Source organism: Ranitomeya variabilis, chromosome 4 (genome assembly GCF_051348905.1).
Source record: "Ranitomeya variabilis isolate aRanVar5 chromosome 4, aRanVar5.hap1, whole genome shotgun sequence".
NCBI classification, from domain to species: Eukaryota; Metazoa; Chordata; class Amphibia; order Anura; family Dendrobatidae; genus Ranitomeya; species Ranitomeya variabilis.
In genome coordinates, this window is record NC_135235.1 from 212,608,173 (window position 1) to 212,628,070 (window position 19,898).

Consider the following 19,898-nt stretch of genomic DNA (forward strand, 5'->3'; position numbering starts at 1 on the left):
TGCATAATGGGGTTCTGTTGGACAGGCCTCCTGACATTTTGGTGTTGCATGTTGGTGGAAATGATTTGGGGGTCCGCCCTTTTCAGGAGTTGATAAGGGATATTAAGCATGACTTGGTTAGATTAGGGGTTTCTTTTCGAGAGATGGTTATAGTGTATTCGGATATCGTTCCACGGAAGTGTTGGAGGCATGCTAGATCGGTGGTCAGGATTACTAAAGCTCGCATTAAGGTAAATCGGGCAATATCTGGTTTTGTCGTCAGGAATGGGGGCCTGGCAGTTCGTCATTTCAAATTGGAGAATGGGGTGAAGAATTTCTTCTGGGCGATGGTGTCCATTTGAACGCGGTGGGCATTGATTTGTGGGCCCTCGGGTTGCAGAATGGTATTGAGAGAGCCATAGTGGTCAAGGGTTGTGGGTTCTTGGGTCCTTGAGGTGGTCAAGCACCCTCGTTGTGGCGGTGGGAGGGGTCCTTGGAGTTGGTGCTAAATTGGCCTGGGGGATCCGTCGTGATATGGATTCTTCAGTTAGTATAAATTTTGGTTTTGGGTCTGGTGATTTGGGGGAATTTGGCAATTTGGCAAGTTGTAAGTGGACAATGGTAACCGTTAGGGGGATTTTGGTGCTCCCGAGCCAGTGGGGTAATGGCTGAGAGTATATTATGGTTGGTTTATGTCCACTAATTTTCTCATATGGTTAATACCAGATTTTGAGCTTCAAGGATCCTTCCCAGCTTATGTTACTGTTATGTGTTTTGTACGTTTATAATAAAGGCCGCTGTGGCCAATTTTATCCAATGCTGGAGTTTGGTTGGTGGGAGCTCCGATTAGGGGCTTGGGGTTTGGCAATTTAAGAATGTAACACTTACCTGGTCATCGACAATACCAATGTCAAGGACAGGCTGGAGCGAGCCGCCCCACCCTCCCCCACAGGCGGTGTACGTGGAAGCCGGCATGACAGGGGGTTTGGAGGAAGGGTAAGGGGGTGGGGTTATCAGGGGTGGGAGGAATATGGATGGGAAGGGGTTTATAGGGATTCTAGGGGTGGGGGTAAGTCACTTCCCGCTCAGGAGGCATTGTGCTCTTTGACCAAAAACTGTTAGCTACTGTAAGTTCATTATGTTTTCAATATGTACAGCAAAATTGGAGTTTATGTATTCACTTATCGCAGTGCTCTGATGCATATTATACGTATATGAATTCTGAGTAGTCATGGCAGCACTGCAAATACCCAGACATTTAGGGGTTATGTGGTCAGATGACTGCACTGACACTGGGCCTAGAGAGTCTGATTTGGATTATTTAGAGCTGGTTTCTTACACTCATGGTCAGTTGCAGAGGTGGAGCAGTTGTGGAGAAGGTAGGAGTCGCCTGTAAGCAGTGTAGGAGGATAATGACCTAGTGAAGAACAATCCTAATGGCAAGACAAGAGTCAGGAATGTGTTGTTTCCTGCTGTAACAGGGAGGAAGAGCTGCTAAGGAAGGAGAGTAGAATCAAACCCCTGAGGAGCCAGGAGAGTCTAGAGGATTGGACGGTCAATATGTTATATATGAGAGAACTGTTGTGGTGAAGAGGCTAGAAGAGGTTTATGTGTAAGAAGTGTCTACAAGGACAGTGTAATAAAGTCGCTGATGAATTGTTTTAAAAAAACTATGCCCACATGCAGTGAAGAAAATTTGACACTGTTAAAAAGGATTGTCGCGTCCATGCTTCTATGCCACTCTGAGATAGGAATTAGTACATTAGTTACTCTGAGACACATCAGCTTTTGCTTATTTTATTACTATTTCCATTCTACTCTTAAGCTATATAGATAATTTGAAACATCACAATTGACCCATATGTTCCTTCATTTACAGAAGGGGTCACTAAACCTAGAATCACAGCGTCCCTCACCCAACTCAAGGAGAAGGAGTCATTCACCCTAACTTGTAACCTAACTTGTAACACCGTACAAGCTACGACCATAAGGTGGACCAGGAATGGTGCCAGTGTCCCATCTGGAGCCAAATTATCTGGAGATAGTAAAACTCTCACCTTCTCCAGTGTTAAGCGAGGAGATGCAGGAGAATACCGGTGTGAAGCTCAGAACCTTGTCAGTGATCTGTACCCAGTGACTGTGGCCTGTGAGTAACCATCAGAGTTATACTGGTGTGATCATCCTAGACTATATTTCCATTTTGTGTCCTTGCTGATATTCTGATATCACATTTATATCCGAAACCTTACGAACATTTGCAGAACTATCTTTTACTGAGCTAATTAGTGATACTGATAAAATGCTTGACTTTGTCAGCCCCTCCTTACTAATTCAGGGCCATGCCAACTACTACAATACAGGTCACTCTAACACCCCCAAATTGACACTCAGACTTTTAGCAACTATGAGCCACCCACATATGACAAGGTGGTGTTTGCTGCCTAATTTACCCACTCAGGGACTCTATTCATTAGAAATCTGGTCTTTAATAAAGCATGACATTTTTGAGTTGAACATTTTTCCACTTTTCACCCAAATTTTATCCAGCATAATGTGTGGAGCTGGGGCAGAACGGGATCATAACACCACAGCTCCTCTACTTTATGACAAGCTGTGGGGTAACTTGCGCTCCAGGCTTTGGCTGGAGTAATTTTTGTCATAAAGCACATGGAGGTGCATGCAACTTTTCAGACATGCCATATTTACGTAGAGATGTGCACCTCTTAATAAATCCAGCACCTCAGACTCCTCATCAAGACCGGCACTAGTCTTGATGAATTCAGGTCAAGTGACATGGCAGTGTGACACCAATTCTTTGGGGTCCCCATTAGTTTAATCTCTATCAATTCCAAGGAGACCTCTCTGTTTCAGTGAAGTGGAGCCTGATCCTCTTTTCTTCTACAGATGGCCCAGACAAGGTACAAATGGAAAGTGCATCATTTGTGAGGCCTGGTTCCTCCATCACATTAACATGTTCTGCTGATTCTGTCCCACCTCCCGAATACCAATGGAAGCTTAATGGCACAGACATACAGGAAAAATCAAGCAAATATGCTATTAGTAATGCTGCCCCCGAGGATGAAGGCCTGTACACGTGTGTGGCGAAGAACACGGTGACTCTCCGCACAGCTACTGACTCTGTGTATGTGAATGTGACTGCAGGTAAGGATGTCAAGTAATTGGGTAATCAGTGGTTTATTCCTGAGCTTTGAATGTATTCTGGACATGTCCCCCTCCATTTGGCACTTCTGACCCAATTGTAGGTCCCCATACACCCCTCTTTTACTATTTTTCCCCGATTTAATCCATTACAAGTATTACCATACTTATGCTTATTTTTATAATTTTTTTGTTTTTTTTAGAATACATAGAAGATGAGAATTCCACAGGACTTATAATTGGTCTTACCATTGGTGCAATCTTGGGAGGTGTACTAATTATTATTATAAGTGTCTTCTTATACAGGAAAATCTTAACAAAGAAGAAAAACGGTAAGAAAAAAATGTGCAATGTGTTCTCAACTAGAGACTAAGGCTACCAAAAATGACTAATAGTGGAGATAAGCAAATCAATTCAATGAGAAATTGTAAAGAGTGTACCGAACGCTGGTAACACAAATAATTTATCATTCACTTGCAAATCCTCTAAAATGACTGCGCACATTTTAAACATTGCAGAAGATTGCATCAGCCAGAGAAAAATCTTGTAGCCTTGGGCAGCTTCTTCATAATGTCTTGCAGCTATCCCAACGCAACCAATCAGGAGGACCTATCGTTGTCTACATAAAAGCAGAATCAGGAGATGTAGCAGCGATTTTGAGGTGAATCTGAATATTGAGATGAGGTCAGAGCTCACAGATTATCATAGAATCATAGAAAAGAATATTAGAGTTGGAAGGGACCTCCAGGGTCAATGTGTCCAACAATGCAGGAGTCACTAAACCTGCTCAGAGTGATATCTGTCCAGCCTCTGTTTGAGGACTTCCATTGAAGGAGAAATCACCATCTATGGTGGCAGTCTGTTCCACTCATTGATCACCCTCACTGTGAAATTTTTTTTTCTAATATCTAATCTGTATCTTCTCCCTTTCAGTTTCATTCCATTGTTTCCCATGTTTCCATGTGCAAATAATGAGAATAAGTGACAGCCCTTTAGATGTTTGTAGACAGCTATTAAGTCTCCTCTTAGCCTTCTTTTTTGCAAGCTAAACATTCCCAGATCCTTTACCCGTTCCTCTTAGGACATAGTTTGCAGTCCGCTTACCATCCTGGTAGCTTTTCTCTGAACTTGCTCCAGTTTTTCAATGTCTTTTTTAAAATAAGGTGCCCAGAACTGGACACAGTATTCCAGATGAGGTCTGACCAAGGAGGAGTGGAGGGGGATAATTACATCTTGAGCTCTAGACTGTATGCTTCTCTTTATACATCCTAGAACTGTGTTTGTTTTTTTGCTGCTGCATCACACTGTTGACTCATGTGCAGCCTGTGATCTCTTAGTATACCCACGTCTTTTTCACACCTGTTGTTGCTTAATTCTATTCCTCCCATTCTGTAGATTGCCATAGTGAAAAGAAGACAAAAGTCATTAACACTGAAAATTTTGTAGTGTGTGACAGTTCAACAGTGAAGATTAGTGTACAATGTGTTCACACATTATGGATTTTTCACAGACTCCACAGCAAATAGACACAGCAGATACATGGATATATGACCAGGAATGGCCACCACGTCCACACATGGATTAGCTCTATTGGAATTTACAGCTTCTCAGTAAAGCTTCTATTAATATCTAGTGTCTGTCCAGCATTACATCAAACTGAGACCTATGACATCTACATGCAGAATGGACATTAAATAGTTTTCACAGTATTTAGAAAGTGAACTCACAAAACACATGTCCTCTAGATTCATTTTTAACAAAGTAATAGGTATTTCACCTGTTCAGGTTTAGACTATTTTCACCTGGAAGAAGGAAAAAGGGATTTATTCTTATCACTCAATATGATTGTCTACTTATGTATAACAGTGTCATTACTTGATTATCAACATTTCTGTTTGAAACGCGTAGGTCTACCAGATGACACTACAGTGCTTTCTGTCTGTTGTTTGTGTGCATTCCGTTAGGTCCAGAAGTATTTGCACAGTGACTGAATTTGGGCTTTGCATAACACTAATTTGGATTTAAACTGAAATAACTGAGATGCAATTGAAGTGGAGACTTTCAGGTTTAGTTAAAGGGGTTGAACAAAAATATCATGTGAAACGTTTAGGAATTGCAACCATTTTTCTAAAAAACCTCCTTAAAAATAATTGGACAAATTAACTTTACAAAAAAAAAAGTTTATTCTTAATACTTTGTAGAGAATCCTTTGTAGGCAATGACCGCCTGAAGTCTGGAAGCCATGGACGTCACCATTGCTGGGTTTTCTCCTTTGTTATGCTTTGCCGGACTTTACTGCAGCTGACTTTCATTGTTGCTTGTTTTTGGGTCTTTCTGCCTTAAATTTTTACCTGAGCAACTGAAATTCAGGCTTGATAGGGATGAGATCTGGTGATTGACTTGGTTATTGCAGAAAATTCCACTTCTTTGCTTTAGAAGACTCCTGGGTTCCTTTCACAATATGCTTTGGGTCATTGTCCATCTGTACTGTAAAGCAATGGTCTATCAACCTTGCTGCATTTGGTTGAATCTGATCAGAAAGTTTCACTCTGTATACTTCAGAATTCATCCAGCTGCTCCTGTCTTCAGGTGGTTTGTGGTTTTGACAAAGACCAGCCTTGGTCGAAACGTTAACCGTAACTTAAAGTATCCGTCATTTTCTCTGAACACTAATAAGCATTTGGTGATGCCTGTACTAAAAATAAAAAATACAACTTTCACGTAAAAACCTGCAAGTCTTGAGTGTGCGGCTGTTTTTTCTATAGACATTGTGACTTTGTGTTCAGCCTGCACCTTTTTTTTCCATGCGGAGTGCACCACATCTCTTGTACTACCTGTCTTCAGTCACATCATCAATAAACACTAGTAGTGACCCAGTGCCATTGGAAGCCATGCATGCCCATGCCATCACACTGTCTCCACCATGTGTTACACGGGATGTGCTGTTCTTTGTATCATGACTCATTCAAAGCCTTCTCAATGGTTTCTTCTTCCCATCATTCTGGTACAGGTTTATCTTAGTTTTATCTGTCTGTGGCGCCCCTGAGGGTCCAGTCGCCACAGAGGTACTGCACCTCATCCAGAGGTGTGGTACTCCGCTCTCAGGCAAGGAGGGGGCAGCATCCAACACTACACTGCCCCAGGCTAGGGGGGAGGGGCCCCAGCTCTGGCAGGGAGTGGTGTGACAGTTGGAGGGAAAATTAGTCAGTGAGAGGAGTTGGAGAGGAGTTGAAAGGAGCAGACATGAAGGAAGAAGCTCCTGAGAGAAGGAAGGAAAGGGTCCTAGGGGCCGGGAAAGTGAGGAATTCACCCTGGGTGCCCGAATTCACGCCGACCGTAGTCGGGTGGAAGGACCAGGTCACAGTGGGGGGGACCAGCCCCCAGACTAGTGGAGGAACTAAAAGGCTCAGCTAGCAAGCTGGAGGCTGTGGCATCTGTATGTGCCACAGCCACACACATTCGCCGAAAAGGCAGAGGCATAGGATCAAGGGGACCAGGAGGACGTTGCCCGACGGGATCCGAGGCTGCTGGCTTGTGACACTGTGTGTGAGGCGCAGGGCAGGAGAGCAAAGCCACCGCTGAGAGACGACCAGGGAAGGTACATAAGAAAAGGAGTCTCGGGAAAGTGAACCCCAAATTACCTGAGAGCTGGCTGGACCACAGACCCAGAGGACACAGCACCCGGCTTGGGACTGCATCTAAGAACCGTGAGTTAAGTGTGGAACCTGCACCCTGCTGTGTCCTCAGAATTCTTTACTGCATCACCTGCCCTGCATTACAACATTCACCATCATTGACTTTAGTTCCTTAACTGCCCTGGGGCCTAGCTCTACCCATGGAGAGCTGTAACATCTCTGCTGGGTCACCAACTGCCCCAGTGGACCTGAACTGCAGCGTCAGCCATCTCCTTACTGCCGAACACCATGGGTGGCGTCATGAACACCCCCATAAACTTTTATTTTCCCCTTTAATTGACTTTTATTGGACACCTAGGGCCACAGACCGGGTCACTGCTGCTGTGACAACCCCCTTAAGAACCCGGTCTGGGTACCCCTAAGCACTAGCGGGCACTCCATGTCCATAGGATGCTTGTCCAGAACTGGGCGGCTAATTTGCATATTTTTTGCAAAGTCTATTCTGACTCTTCGAATTTTGAGGCTGATTAATGGTCTCAAACCTTGTGGTGAACCATCTGTATTTGCTTTCATGAAGTCTTCTCCTTATGGTAGAGTTAGATACAGAGTCATCCTCCTGTTCTTCACTTGGGTAAATGTAGTGAAGTGGTTTGTCTTCAACAAGAAAAGGATTCTACAATCATCCACCACTGTTGTCTTCCATGTACGTTGAGGCCTTTTTGAGATAACAACATTACCAGTGCGTTGTTTTTTTTTTTTTTTGTAGAATGTATCACACTATTGATTTGGCCACTTCTAAAATTTCTGCTATCTCCCTGATGAATTCCTTCTTTTTTTCAGTCCAATGGTGGACTGTTTTTCTTCCATTACGAACTGCATGTTGTGGGTTCATAACAACCACCTCTAAATGCAAATGACACACCCAGAATCAGCTCCAGACCTTTTACCTCCTTTATTCATTATGTAATAACAAGGTAAAAGCCAAGGCAGCCCATTAAAGATAATTGAGATGATTGTCCGAATACTTCTGGTCCCTTTAGAAAGAGTCATCTGCAAATTAAAGAGCTGTAATTCCTAAACCCTTACTCCAATTAGGATGAAAATACCCTTAAATTAAAGCTGGAACTAACTGTATACTGTATATAGATATATATTTATATAGATATAGATAAATAGAGAGAATCTAATAAAGATAATTTTTCTACATGATTATGTTGGATCTAATGTTGGCGTCTATTTTTGCTTAAAGGAGTTGTCTGATAATTGCCTATCCTTAATAATCACACCCCTACCTATCAGATATTGATACCAATCATAAGTCCATGTTCACATGTGCAGTATTTGTTCAGTATTTTACATCAGTATTTGTAAGCTGAAATCAGGAGTGAAACAATCAGAAGAAAAGTAACACGTGACCACTAGGGTTGAGCGAAATGGATTGGACAAATTCAAAAATCACCGACTTTCGGCAAAGTCAGGTTTCATGAAACCCGACCCGATCCTAGTATGGGATCGGCAATGAGGTCGGCGATCTTCGCGCCAAAGTCGCGTTTCATATGACGCTTTCACCACCATTTCTCAGCCAATGAAGGAGGACGTGGGCAGCGTGATGACATAGGTCTCGGTCCCCACCATCTTAGAGAAGGGCATGACATTGATTGGCTTGCTTTCTGAGTTGTCACAGGGGCTATAAAGGGGCATGCACGCCGACCACCATCTTACTTCTGCCGATCTCAGCATAGGGAGAGGTTGCTGCAGCTTCGTCAGAAGAAGGAATATAGTTAGGGAGGGAAGATTAACCCCCAAACCGCTTGTGCTGTAGCGATTTCCACTGTCCAACACCACCTTTTTTGCAGGGACAGTGGAGGCTATTTTTTGTGCATCAGCTCTGTAGCTTATTAGGCTGCCTTATAAGGCTCCCTGATAGCTGCATTGCTGTTTGCACGCTGCTGTGCAAACCAACTGCTTTATTAAAAGCAAAAATCCTGTTGCTCCTTTCTGCAGTTATCTTGTTTATTTGTCCACACTTTTGTGTGCAGCAGTCCTTTTTGTTGCTGCCATACTTGTCCTGAGATCATTGTAGGGAGATTGAAATTGTGGATTTTTTCAGATATCTTCCAGCCACTTTCTGCCACTTACATTGTGTTGTGTTACACACTGGGCCTGAGTTGTGGTGCAGTCTCCCCCGCCCAAAAAAAGGGAGATTCAAATTGTCACAAAGTGGATATACGTCAGTTCTGTTAGTTTGTCGTATATCAGCCAGCCACGTTCTGCCACTTACATTGTGTTTTGTTACACACTGGGCCTGAGTTGTGGTGCAGTCTCCCCTCAAAAAAAGGGAGATTCAAGTTGTCACAAAGTGGATATACGTCAGTTCTGTTAGTTTGTCGTATATCAGCCAGCCACGTTCTGCCACTTACATTGTGTTGTGTTATACACTGGGCCTGAGTTTTGGTGCAGTCTCCCCCCAAAAAAAGGGAGATTCAAATTGTCACAAAGTGGATATACGTCAGTTCTGTTAGTTTGTCGTATATCAGCCAGCCACGTTCTGCCACTTACATTGTGTTGTGTTATACACTGGGCCTGAGTTGTGGTGCAGTCTCCCCCCCAAAAAAGGGAGATTTAAATTCTCGACAAGTTTATATACACCTTCTACCTTGTTTTATAGTAAAATATAACGGTTGTTATTTTGGTTACATTTTCCCAAAAATGAGGAAGTCTGGTGGAAGAGGCCATGGGCGGTCGTTGCCAGCTGGTACTGATGGTGGTAGTGGTGGTGGAGCATCTGGTGGTAGTGGGAAAAGCAAAATAGCACCTAAGGCTGGAGGTGTTAAGCCAGCGTCATCGTCTGGCTACACAAGGCCTCGAAGGCTCCCTTATCTTGGAGGAGGAAAACCGCTTTTAAAGCCGGAGCAGCAGGAAAAAGTTTTGGCTTTCCTTGCTGACTCAGCCTCTAGCTCTTTTGCCTCCTCTTCAGAAAGTTCAAAATATAAAAGCAGCGAGTCGTCAGTGGATGCTCCCGTCAGGAACAAGACGTTTCCTTGTGTCCTTCACCCCAACCAAAAGTGAAGGATGCGTCAGGCGACACTACAGGTTACTCCATGGAGCTCTTTACACATACCGTGCCTGGGTTAGAAAGGGAAATTGTTAACTATAACTACCCATTACAAGATGAATTGGACATGGAGTGCACTGATGCACAGCCACAGCTAGATTATTATGCTGTTCCATTGCCTCAGATCACTACATTGCCCTCGCAGTGTACTCAGCCAGAATCTGACCCTGATGAGACTATGGTGCCACGTCCCGAATGCTATAGCACCTTACACGGTGACACAGAAGAAGGTGCACATGACATTGAAGAGGAGGTGATAGATGACCCAGTTGTTGACCCAGATTGGCAGCCATTGGGGGAAGAGGGTGCCGCTGCCAGTAGCTCAGAAGCGGAGGAGGATGATCCGCAGCAGCCATCTACATCGCAACAGCTGTCATCTTGCAGGCCCGTATCAGGCCAATAACGTATGTCAAAACAAAAACAGTTTTAGGACAGCATGGCCATCCGGTGAAAGTAGCACAGCGTGCAATGCCTGAAAAGGTATTCGATAGTAGGAAGAGTGCAGTGTGGCAATTTTTTAACCAAGATCCGAATGATCAGTCAAAAGTTATCTGTAAGAAATGCTCAAAGACCTTTAGCAGAGGGAAGAATCTTCAAAATTTAAATACAACGTGCATGCGTAGACATTTAACCAGCATGCACTTGCAAGCCTGGACTAAGTACCAAACGTCACGTACCATTGGTGCACCTGCTCAGAATGAAGGTAGTCAGCAACGCTACATTGCTTCCCTCACTGTAAGCCCACCGGTTAGGACACCACCAGCAGCAAATGTGGAGGTATCGTCGCAAGGCCAAAGCAGTCAGGGAATCACAAGGTTATTGGTAGGAAGCACTGTATGTAGGCCAACATCAAGAATACCATCACCAACCCTCTCTCAATCCGCCATGTCCACCACCACCAACACCGCTAGTTCCACCATATGCAGCTCTCCAGTCCAGCTCACCCTACAAGAGACTCTCGTTAGGAAAAGAAAGTACTCATCCTCTCATCTGCGTACACAGGGTTTGAACGCCCACATTGCTATACTAATCTCGTTAGAGATGATGCCCTACCGGATGGTTGAAAGCGAAGCTTTCAAAGCCCTAATGGCCTACGCAGTACCACGCTATGACCTACCCAGTCGGCACTTCTTTGCGAGAAAATCCATGCCAGCCCCCCACCAGCATGTCAAAGACCGCATTGTCCATTCACTGAGGCAATCAGTCAGTGGAAAGGTGCACCTCACAACAGATGCATGGACCAGTAGGCATGGCCAGGGATGTTACGTGTCCATCACGGCGCACTGGGTTAATGTGGTGGATGCAGGGTCCACTGGGGACAGCCTTGGTGGGACAGTTGTGCCTAGCCCACGGTCTAAGAAACAATTGGCTGTAGGCATTCGCCACCCCTCCTCCTCCTCCAGAAGCAAAAGCTCGTCCACAGAGCGCAGTCGCACGACCACTCCATCCGCAGCTGCCAGTTTTGCACACGAGGTGTCCCATTATCGAACAGCTAGTGGTAAGCATCAGCAGGCTGTGTTACAAATGAAGTGTTTGGGCGACAACAGACACACCGCGGAAGTACTGGCCGAGTACTTGCAGCAAGAAACTCAGTCATGGCTGGGCAGTGTACATCTTGAGGCAGGCAAGGTAGTCAGTGATAATGGAAGGTATTTTATGGCTGCCATAGCCCTTTCAGAACTGAAACACATACCTTGCCTGGCTCACACCTTGAACCTGGTGGTGCAGTGCTTCCTGAAAAATTATCCGGGGTTACCAGCCCTGCTCCTAAAGGTGCGAAGACTTTGCTCGCACATCCGCCAGTCGCCCGTACACTCCAGCCGTATGCTGAACCATCAGCGATCGCTGAATCTTCCAAAGCACTGCCTAATAATTGACGTTGCAACAAGGTGGAACTCCACACTGCACATGCTTCAGAGGCTGTGCGAACAGAGGCGTGCTGTAATTTATTTGTGGGAGGATGCACATAAACGGGCAGGCATTTGGATGGCAGACATGGCGTTGTCAGGTGTGCAGTGGTCGAAGCTACAAGACCTCTGTCAAGTCCTTCAGTGTTTTGAGGAATGCACACGGCTTGTAAGTGCAGACGACGGCATCATCAGCATGAGCATCCCACTAATGCATCTGCTGATGCAAAGTTTGACGCACATTAAGGAGCAGGCGTCTGCAGCCGAGGAGGAGGGAAGTCTTGATGACAGTCAGCCATTGTCTGCTCAGGGAACTCTCCTGGACGAGGTGGTGGACGAAGAGGAGGAGGAGGGGGATGAATATTTATGGGAGGAGGATGCTTCTCAGGGGGCAATAGAAACTGGTGGCGTTGCAAGGTCAGGTACAGGGTTTTTGCGGGACACAAGTGATGTTGATTTGCAAGAAAGTGCTCCTCGACCCAGCACAAGCAGTGAATTGACACCTGGAACATTGGCCCACATGGCTGAGTATGCCTTGCCCCCTAAAAAGGGACCCCCGCATTATCAAAATGATGACCGATGACGATTACTGGTTGGCCTGCCTCCTGGATCCACGATATAAAGGAAAATTACAAAATATCATGCCACATGAGAACCTTGAGCAAATATTGGCTTCCAAACAAGCAACTCTTGTAGACCGTTTGGTTCAGGCATTCCCAGCACAAAGCGGCGGTGATGGTTCTCACACGAGCCATAGTGGGCAACATGACAGAGGAGTTAGAGGTGCACAAATCCGAAGTGGCGTTGGACAGAGGGGTTTTATGACCAGGTTGTGGAGTGATTTCGCAATGACCGCTGACACGACAGGTACTGCTGCATCGATTCAAAGTGACAGGAGACAGCATTTCTCCAGTATGGTTACAAACTACTTTTCCTCCCTTATCGATGTTCTCCCTCACAGGTCATTCCCCTTTGATTACTGGGCATCTAAAATAGACACCTGGCCTGAATTGGCAGAATATGCATTACAGGAGCTCGCTTGACCTGCTGCTAGTGTGCTATCAGAAAGAGTCTTCAGTGCTGCTGGTTCAATACTGACCGAAAAAAGGACACGTCTGGCTACCCGAAATGTTGATGATCTAACCTTCATTAAAATGAACCAATCATGGATTTCAAATTATTTGGCCCCACCTTCCCCTGCTGACACATAGCTTGCCTGAAAAATGTCTTGCTTTTGCCCTCCTCTTACTGACTGCTCCAATTCCTCCATTTGCAGCTGCTGAATGTCCACCATAGGCCATTTTGTATACCTCCTTAAATGGGCTGACTCCCCCCACAGGGCCGTGGTCACCACCTCGCGCAAACACCCGTGCGAGTGGCGTTTGCCTGGACAGGTGGGTGTGCCCACTCTTGGGCGACGGCACTGGCACAGGGTCCCTCATAGTACAATGAAGTGTCTCTGACGGTGGTGGTGCACAACCAACGTCAGACACACCATCGTAATATGAGGGGCTCTGTGCCAGTACCGCCGCCCACGAGAGAGTGTTCCCCCCCCAGCTTGAACAGTGCTCTACCACTTGCAATACTTACCTCTCCCTGCTCCACCACTGTATAGTCTGGGCTGTTAAATCCTTCAATGGCACTGCCAATACAAATTTGTTGAAATGATAGATGATAGTTAAAATATACAGTGGCCCTGGCCTCCATTTAGACCAGTTAATACTTTGCGCCTACTACCACTGTCTGCTACTCAGCAGAGGAGCCCACCCCTGTACCTAGCTATGCCACCTGTTTATTTATGAACAATTTTTTGGCAGACACTTAGCCCACTATATTATTTGGGCCTACTAACTGTGTCAGCCACTCATTACAGTTGTCCTCCGCTGAACAAAGCAATGCCGCCAGTTTAGTCCTGTTACCAACTTTGAACTGCATTTAGCCTACTTAATATTTGGGCCTACTAACTGGGTCTGCCCCTCATTACAGTTGTCCTCCCCTGAACAAAGCAATGCCTCCTGTTTAGTCATGTTACCAATTTTGAACTGCATTTAGCCTACTCACTTTTTTGGGCCTACTAACTGTGTCAGCCTCTTATTACACTTGTCCTCCGCTGAATAAAGCTATGCCGCCAGTTTAGTCCTGTTACCAATTTTGAACTGTATTTAGCCTACTTACTTATTTGGGCCTACTAACTGTGTCAGCCACTACTTACAATTTTCCTCCACTGAACAAAGCTATGCTGCCTGTTTAGTCCTGTTACCAATTTTTAACTGCATTTAGCCTACTTACTTATTTGGGCCTAGTAACTGTGTCTGCCTCTCATTACAGTTGTCCTCTGCTGAACAAAGCAATGCCGCCAGTTTAGTCCTGTTACCAATTTTGAACTGCATTTAGCCTACTTACTTATTTGGGCCTACTAACTGTGTCTGCCCCTCATTACAGTTGTCCTCCGCGGAACAAAGCAATGCTGCCAGTTTAGTCCTGTTACCAATTTTGAACTGCATTTAGCCTACTTACTTATTTACGCCTACTAACTGTGTCTGCCCCTCATTACAGTTGTCTTCCGCTGAACAAAGCAATGCCACCAGTTTAGTCCTGTTACCAATTTTGAACTGTATTTAGCCTACTTTATTATTTGGGCCTATATCTGTGTTTCCTCCTCATCCTGCCCATTGCCTAGCCACTGCTAGATGAGTCTGCTGGTACATTGACCCAGACCACTACATTCCCCTTGCACTCTACACAGCCAGAATCTGACCCTGCTGAAAGTCAGGTTCCCCTTCCCCCATACTATGCCACCTTACACGGGGACAAAGAGGAAGGGGCAGATGAAAGTGCAGGTTCCTTCATCAGGTGGGGGGCATGCTCGTTGGCGATGTCACTGGCACAGGGCCCCTCACAGTACGCAAAAGTGTCTCTGCCGGTGGGAGGCGCCACCCGCCGTCAAACACCCCCCCGTACTTTAAGGGGCCCTGTGCCAGTGCCAATGCCAACGAGTGGGCCCCCCTGCTTGCTCAGGATCACAGCACTTGCAAAGTTAAAATACTTACCTTTCCCTGCTCCACCGCCGTGACGTATTCCACGTTTCCTGGGCTCGCGAAAATCTTGAGCCAGCCCTAACCCCCTCACAACTTTAGCCAAATGACCCCCAGTTTTCAATGCCTAACTATTATGATAAAGTGAATTAAGATTGACAAGCTTCAGTAATAAGAATTGATGTTTTTGGCATTAAAATGGGCACTGTAGGTGTTTTCCTGTCCTCCACTCACTGCCGACTTTGATTCCCCATTGATTTGCATTGGGTTTCGTGTTTCAGTCGGCCACCGACTTTACGCAATAATCGGCCGATTTCACCCGACCCGACTTTTGACAAAATTGGGTTTTGCGAAACCCGACTCGATCGAAAAAAGTAAAAGTAGCTCAACTCTAGTCACCACTTCTGTATTTATCACCTACTCCTGGTTTTGGCTTGGAAATACTGATGTCAAATACTGAGCAAATACTGAATGTGTGAACGTGACCTAAGGATAGGTCTGTAAATATAAAATTCATGGACAACCCCTTTAATAGTTTTAATTGAATGTATTTTAGTAAATGGAAATTTTCAGACTTGGTGAGTGAGGTTCGCAGCCCTGGGACCTTCAGCGATCCGCAAGTTAGCACCTAACCGTTTAACGCTATGAATTTCTTGGATTTACAAAAATATTAATAATAATAATAATAAAATCATAATGTGCAGTAATCTCTCAACTTGATTTGGATCTCTGTTTCCAGAAAATGTAGCACCGGTTGTAAAAATAAAATACTTTTAAATTAGGCTACTTTCACACTTCCGTCTTTCAGCTCCCGTCACAATCCGTTAATTTTTGAGAATGCAGAATCCAACATTCTCTCTCTCTCTCTCTCTCTCTCTCTCTCTCTCGTCCCCGGACATTTATTTTCCCGGAATTTCTGTACGACGCATCCGTCCTTACACTGGATGCGTCGCACACGTTTTTCACTACTTTCATGACGTCTGTCGATCCGTCATTTTGCTGCACTACGATGGACACAAAAAAACGGAAGTGTGAAAGTAGCCTTAATCAGAACAGAATTTTAGATTTAAAAACGACATGATTATAAAAGTTGGAGATTCACTTTAAAGTGATTCATAAAGATAAAAAGTCTGTAGATTATATTTTAGCTTCTTATTATATCTTTTCTTTCATTCCCAGAGTCGTCAGAGAACAGAAAGGATCACGTCAATGTTTATGAGAATGTGACGGTAGGTGACGATGTCCTAACAATGTTATCATAGAAACACAATTGCATGGAAATATTTACTGAAAATCCGTCCTGTTCTCCTTGTTTTGGGGCAATTATAACAGATAGATGGAATTCTGATATCCTATGTATCTGTATGTTCTACGAAGGACATAGTTGAACACTTGTATGGTTAGTGTTTTATAAAAAAAAATGCAAGTTCATGAAGTTCTGCTATTTAGAACGATAGACTACAGGTGAGCTAGAGAAAAACAAAAAACAGCCATTTGCCACAGAGAGTAAAATACCTTCTTGTCCCCTATTGACAATCAGACAGACCCAAAATATTGTACATTACAACCAGTGACCTTAGTCTATTATCTGTATGTATGAACAAAATCATTTATTAAACTAGAATCCACTCACTTTCAGATCATTTTAATTGTTCTGTTTTATTTTTATGATGTACAACAAGAAATTAAATATATTGTGGTACCGTGTTAGCCAGAAAAATCAATGTAAACTTGCCTGAAGAAGGATCCCCTGTGATCTGAAATCTGCAAATAAATTTTTTCTTTTTAGCCAATATAGGTATCACTCTGAGAATATTTTTGTCATTTTTGTTTTATTTTTATGTATTTTTTATATGTTATCCGTTCTTTAATAAATACCCCCATGTAAGAGATGAAAAAACGTAACCATCATTTTTACGGTGAATCCCTTTGCTTTCTTATAGCTATGAGATGTGGATGCCACCAATATAATTGTATACCATCAAATCATTTCAGAGTAACAAAGTGAAACCACACTGGGATGCCCCAGTGATTCTTCCAGCTGTTTGGATATAGTAGACGCTACAGTCTCAGAGAGTGGTTGTTTAAGATCCGAATGGTGCCCTGGCCGGTGTCTCGCATCTGAAAGAGTCACTGCCGGTTGAAATCTCGTCATGCTTTTTAGAGGTAAACGTGTTTCTGACTGCCTCGGTGAACTCCGCTGACCCGATCCTGCATGACATCACAAAAATCCTTGTTGAACCAAATCTTTGCTGAACCAAATCCAATACAATTCGAAATTAAGTTTTATTCCTCATGGAACTTGGTTTTCAACCAATAGTGATTGTTTCAGATGCACACCACCATCTGGGGTGCCGTCCGGATCTTAAACAACCGCTATTCAAGACAGTGGAATCTACTGTACCTCATTAGCAGGAAGAATCACCGGGACTTTGGATATGAAGGCAAGGTCAGGCCTCATATGAACTACTGCACCTATTGACTACTCCGACGTATATAACCTTAGAGACAATCAGTAGTCAATATTAGAACTGACACTACAATTGTCAGTGCGTACTAATGTATCACCAAATATGAAAGACTTTTATACTTACCTAGAAATTCTGTGCAGATTAATTCTCCGTCACTATTGATCTCTTTGTGTTGAGGGAGGATCTGAAGTGACCCTTCACGGTTGACCTAGTGATTTCCAAATTGATCCACAGAGCGTTGCCGGCAACTGAAAATGACTAGACGGAGACATGTGTCTCTGTTTGGGGGGGATCAAAAGCAGATCTCTGACCCACGTTTATTGTGTCACACTTTTCATAATCTTAGAAGTTATACTTCAACCAATCAACTTAAGAACACGCTCACAGTTCTTAACCTATAAGAAGGCAGGAACAGCCTGTACGTCACGGTCCCATAAAACAATACACCCTCAGTGTCATATCTTGTTCAGGCTGGAATAATCAAGGTCTCATAACAGCTATGAACTTTAAACTAGTAACAAAATGTATCTCAAAACAGTAAGATGGAGTTGAAAAGCACAAAATGAAGCCTGCGTTCATTTTTCTTAGTTTAACCCTTCACATTTGTATGTTGAGGTACACCTACTAAGAAATTGTTCTCCCTTTCCATTTTTAAATGTTCCTTGGACTTTATTTATGCACCATATTGCAGCGCCCCAGGGTCCTGGTCGTTGCAGTACTGTGGCTCCGCCGCTAAGGGGGGCTATGGTACGTCTGATGGCACTGAAGGAGTTCATCTGACCAGGTATCACAGACACCAATACATTTCACAGTCTGGCCTCCAGGGGGAGCTAAGGGTTCTATTTATTAGGCCACTCCTCACAGTCTGGTAAAACTGGTGGTTAGGCAGGAAGTTAGACAGAAAGCTGACTGGGTTGGAACCAGGCAACACCTTGTGGCAGAGGGTGTTGTAGGGGAAGATTCGGAGGGGTCCCTGTCAGGGGTGGGATCCTGACAGAGGCCTAGCAACCAGAGAGAACGTTACGGGACCGCGCCTGCACGATATAGCGGCGGTACCCCAAGAAAGGATAAGAAGCGAGATTTATTGTGCTGAGTGAGAAACGAGATCAACGCAACAAGGAGAATACCAGTAGGAGTCATGCTGTAAGACGAGGCAACATCCTATTGAGGTGCATAACCGGTGGCCGGAACGCCGAGGAAGTATAGAGCTCCAAGCCAAACTTCAAACCTACGGCAGGACAGTCAGTTACAGGCGGGCTGTCTCACCCAGACCCAGGAAGACACAGGGGGGTAACAACAGGAGTGGGGCGACGCAAGAGTCCCCTCAGCAGGGTCACGGACCGGGTCTAGCCACCGTGACAACCCCAGAGCAGAGACTCAGAGGCCCGATACCGGGTACCCCTCGGCCCTGCGTCAGTGGGGGCGCTACAACTTGGCGTCACGAACAGGATCTACTTAAGCCTGAAGAATCAGGTCATGTGTGCCTTGGAACTGTGATTTATTATACTCGGACTGTGATTTATTGCAAAGACTGTGCCGTGCCATTTGCCGCCAAAATCCGCCGCCATTACAGCGCTGAGGAGAGCGCAGGAGAAGAAGAGGGGCGTGGAGTGGGCGTAAACAAGCTGGAGAGCGCGAACGACCATGGCCGCCCAGTCTAAATATTTCTGTGTCCTGAGGACGTGTCCGTCAGCAGTCATTCTCTTTGGAGGATGGAGACCATGGAGACGGGGCCGCCCACGAAAGAGACAGCGGGAAGAGGACACCAGAGAGGAAGCGAAAATGGCGACGCCGGGAGCACCGCGTGGGAAAGACCCGACTCAGCGAGAGGCTGCACAACCTGACACAGCCCTGGACACGCCATCGTTGCGGGAATTGACCCTTGCGGAGCTACCGATAGGCCGACCCCCATGGCCGATGTCCGAGGAGTGTGTGGCTGCAGCCGAGGCCCGGCAGGTAGCCTACCGCCTGGAAGCCGATGCCCGTGTGATCGCTCGGCTGGGCCAACCTATGGAGGTCCGCCTGTCTCCGGTGTCCCCCGCTTCTTTTATCCCGACCGCGGCGGAGTGTGAGCTGCAGGCACAGGGCCTGGGGATCCTGCCGGAGGCGGAGCACCTGCAGCGCCTGATGACAGCATGGCGGAACAGACCCCAACCGGCAGCCCAGGTCGATCTGAGGAGCGTTGAGGAGGTTCCACCGTCACACTGGGGTGTAGTAATATCCTTTAACTCCCGGAAAGGAAGGGGAGTTATCCAGGAGATCGGGGAGCCACTGCAGGTCCGTGTGGATCGGGAAGAAGTGGAGCCCTGCGAGGGAAGGTACAATTCTGACCTGGAGCCTGGCGATGCAGTGACCTACACCCGGTGGAGGAGGGAAGCTGGCGAAACTGGCTGGATAGCTCGAGGCGTCCAGCGGTGCGTCGCCCTCCAGGCTGCTGCCGGAACGCCGGAGGACGAGCCTTCTGCAGGGAAGGTGCTGGAGCCCATCCCCGCGGAACCTCAGGAGGTCCGGGTCCACCGCGTGCCTCTGGGTCGCGCTTGCCCACGAGTAAGGAGGGCATCTCGCAGAGGGATCCTGTCGCTGCTGGAGCCAGGACC

The 19,898-nt window shown here is 45.6% G+C and overlaps 1 protein-coding gene across 5 annotated transcripts in view; it reads left to right on the plus strand.

The window, feature by feature from the left end:
- The window catches only part of LOC143770329 (cell adhesion molecule CEACAM16-like), a 101,356-nt gene that overhangs the window by 74,484 nt on the left and 6,974 nt on the right, over positions 1-19,898 (plus strand). For all 5 annotated transcript variants that reach the window (XM_077259845.1, XM_077259849.1, XM_077259848.1 and 2 more), the window contains 4 exons: positions 1,859-2,125; positions 2,884-3,141; positions 3,342-3,470; positions 16,010-16,059. In XM_077259845.1, the coding sequence (XP_077115960.1) occupies positions 1,859-2,125; positions 2,884-3,141; positions 3,342-3,470; positions 16,010-16,059 (704 nt within the window). The remainder of the gene's footprint in view (positions 1-1,858; positions 2,126-2,883; positions 3,142-3,341; positions 3,471-16,009; positions 16,060-19,898) is intronic.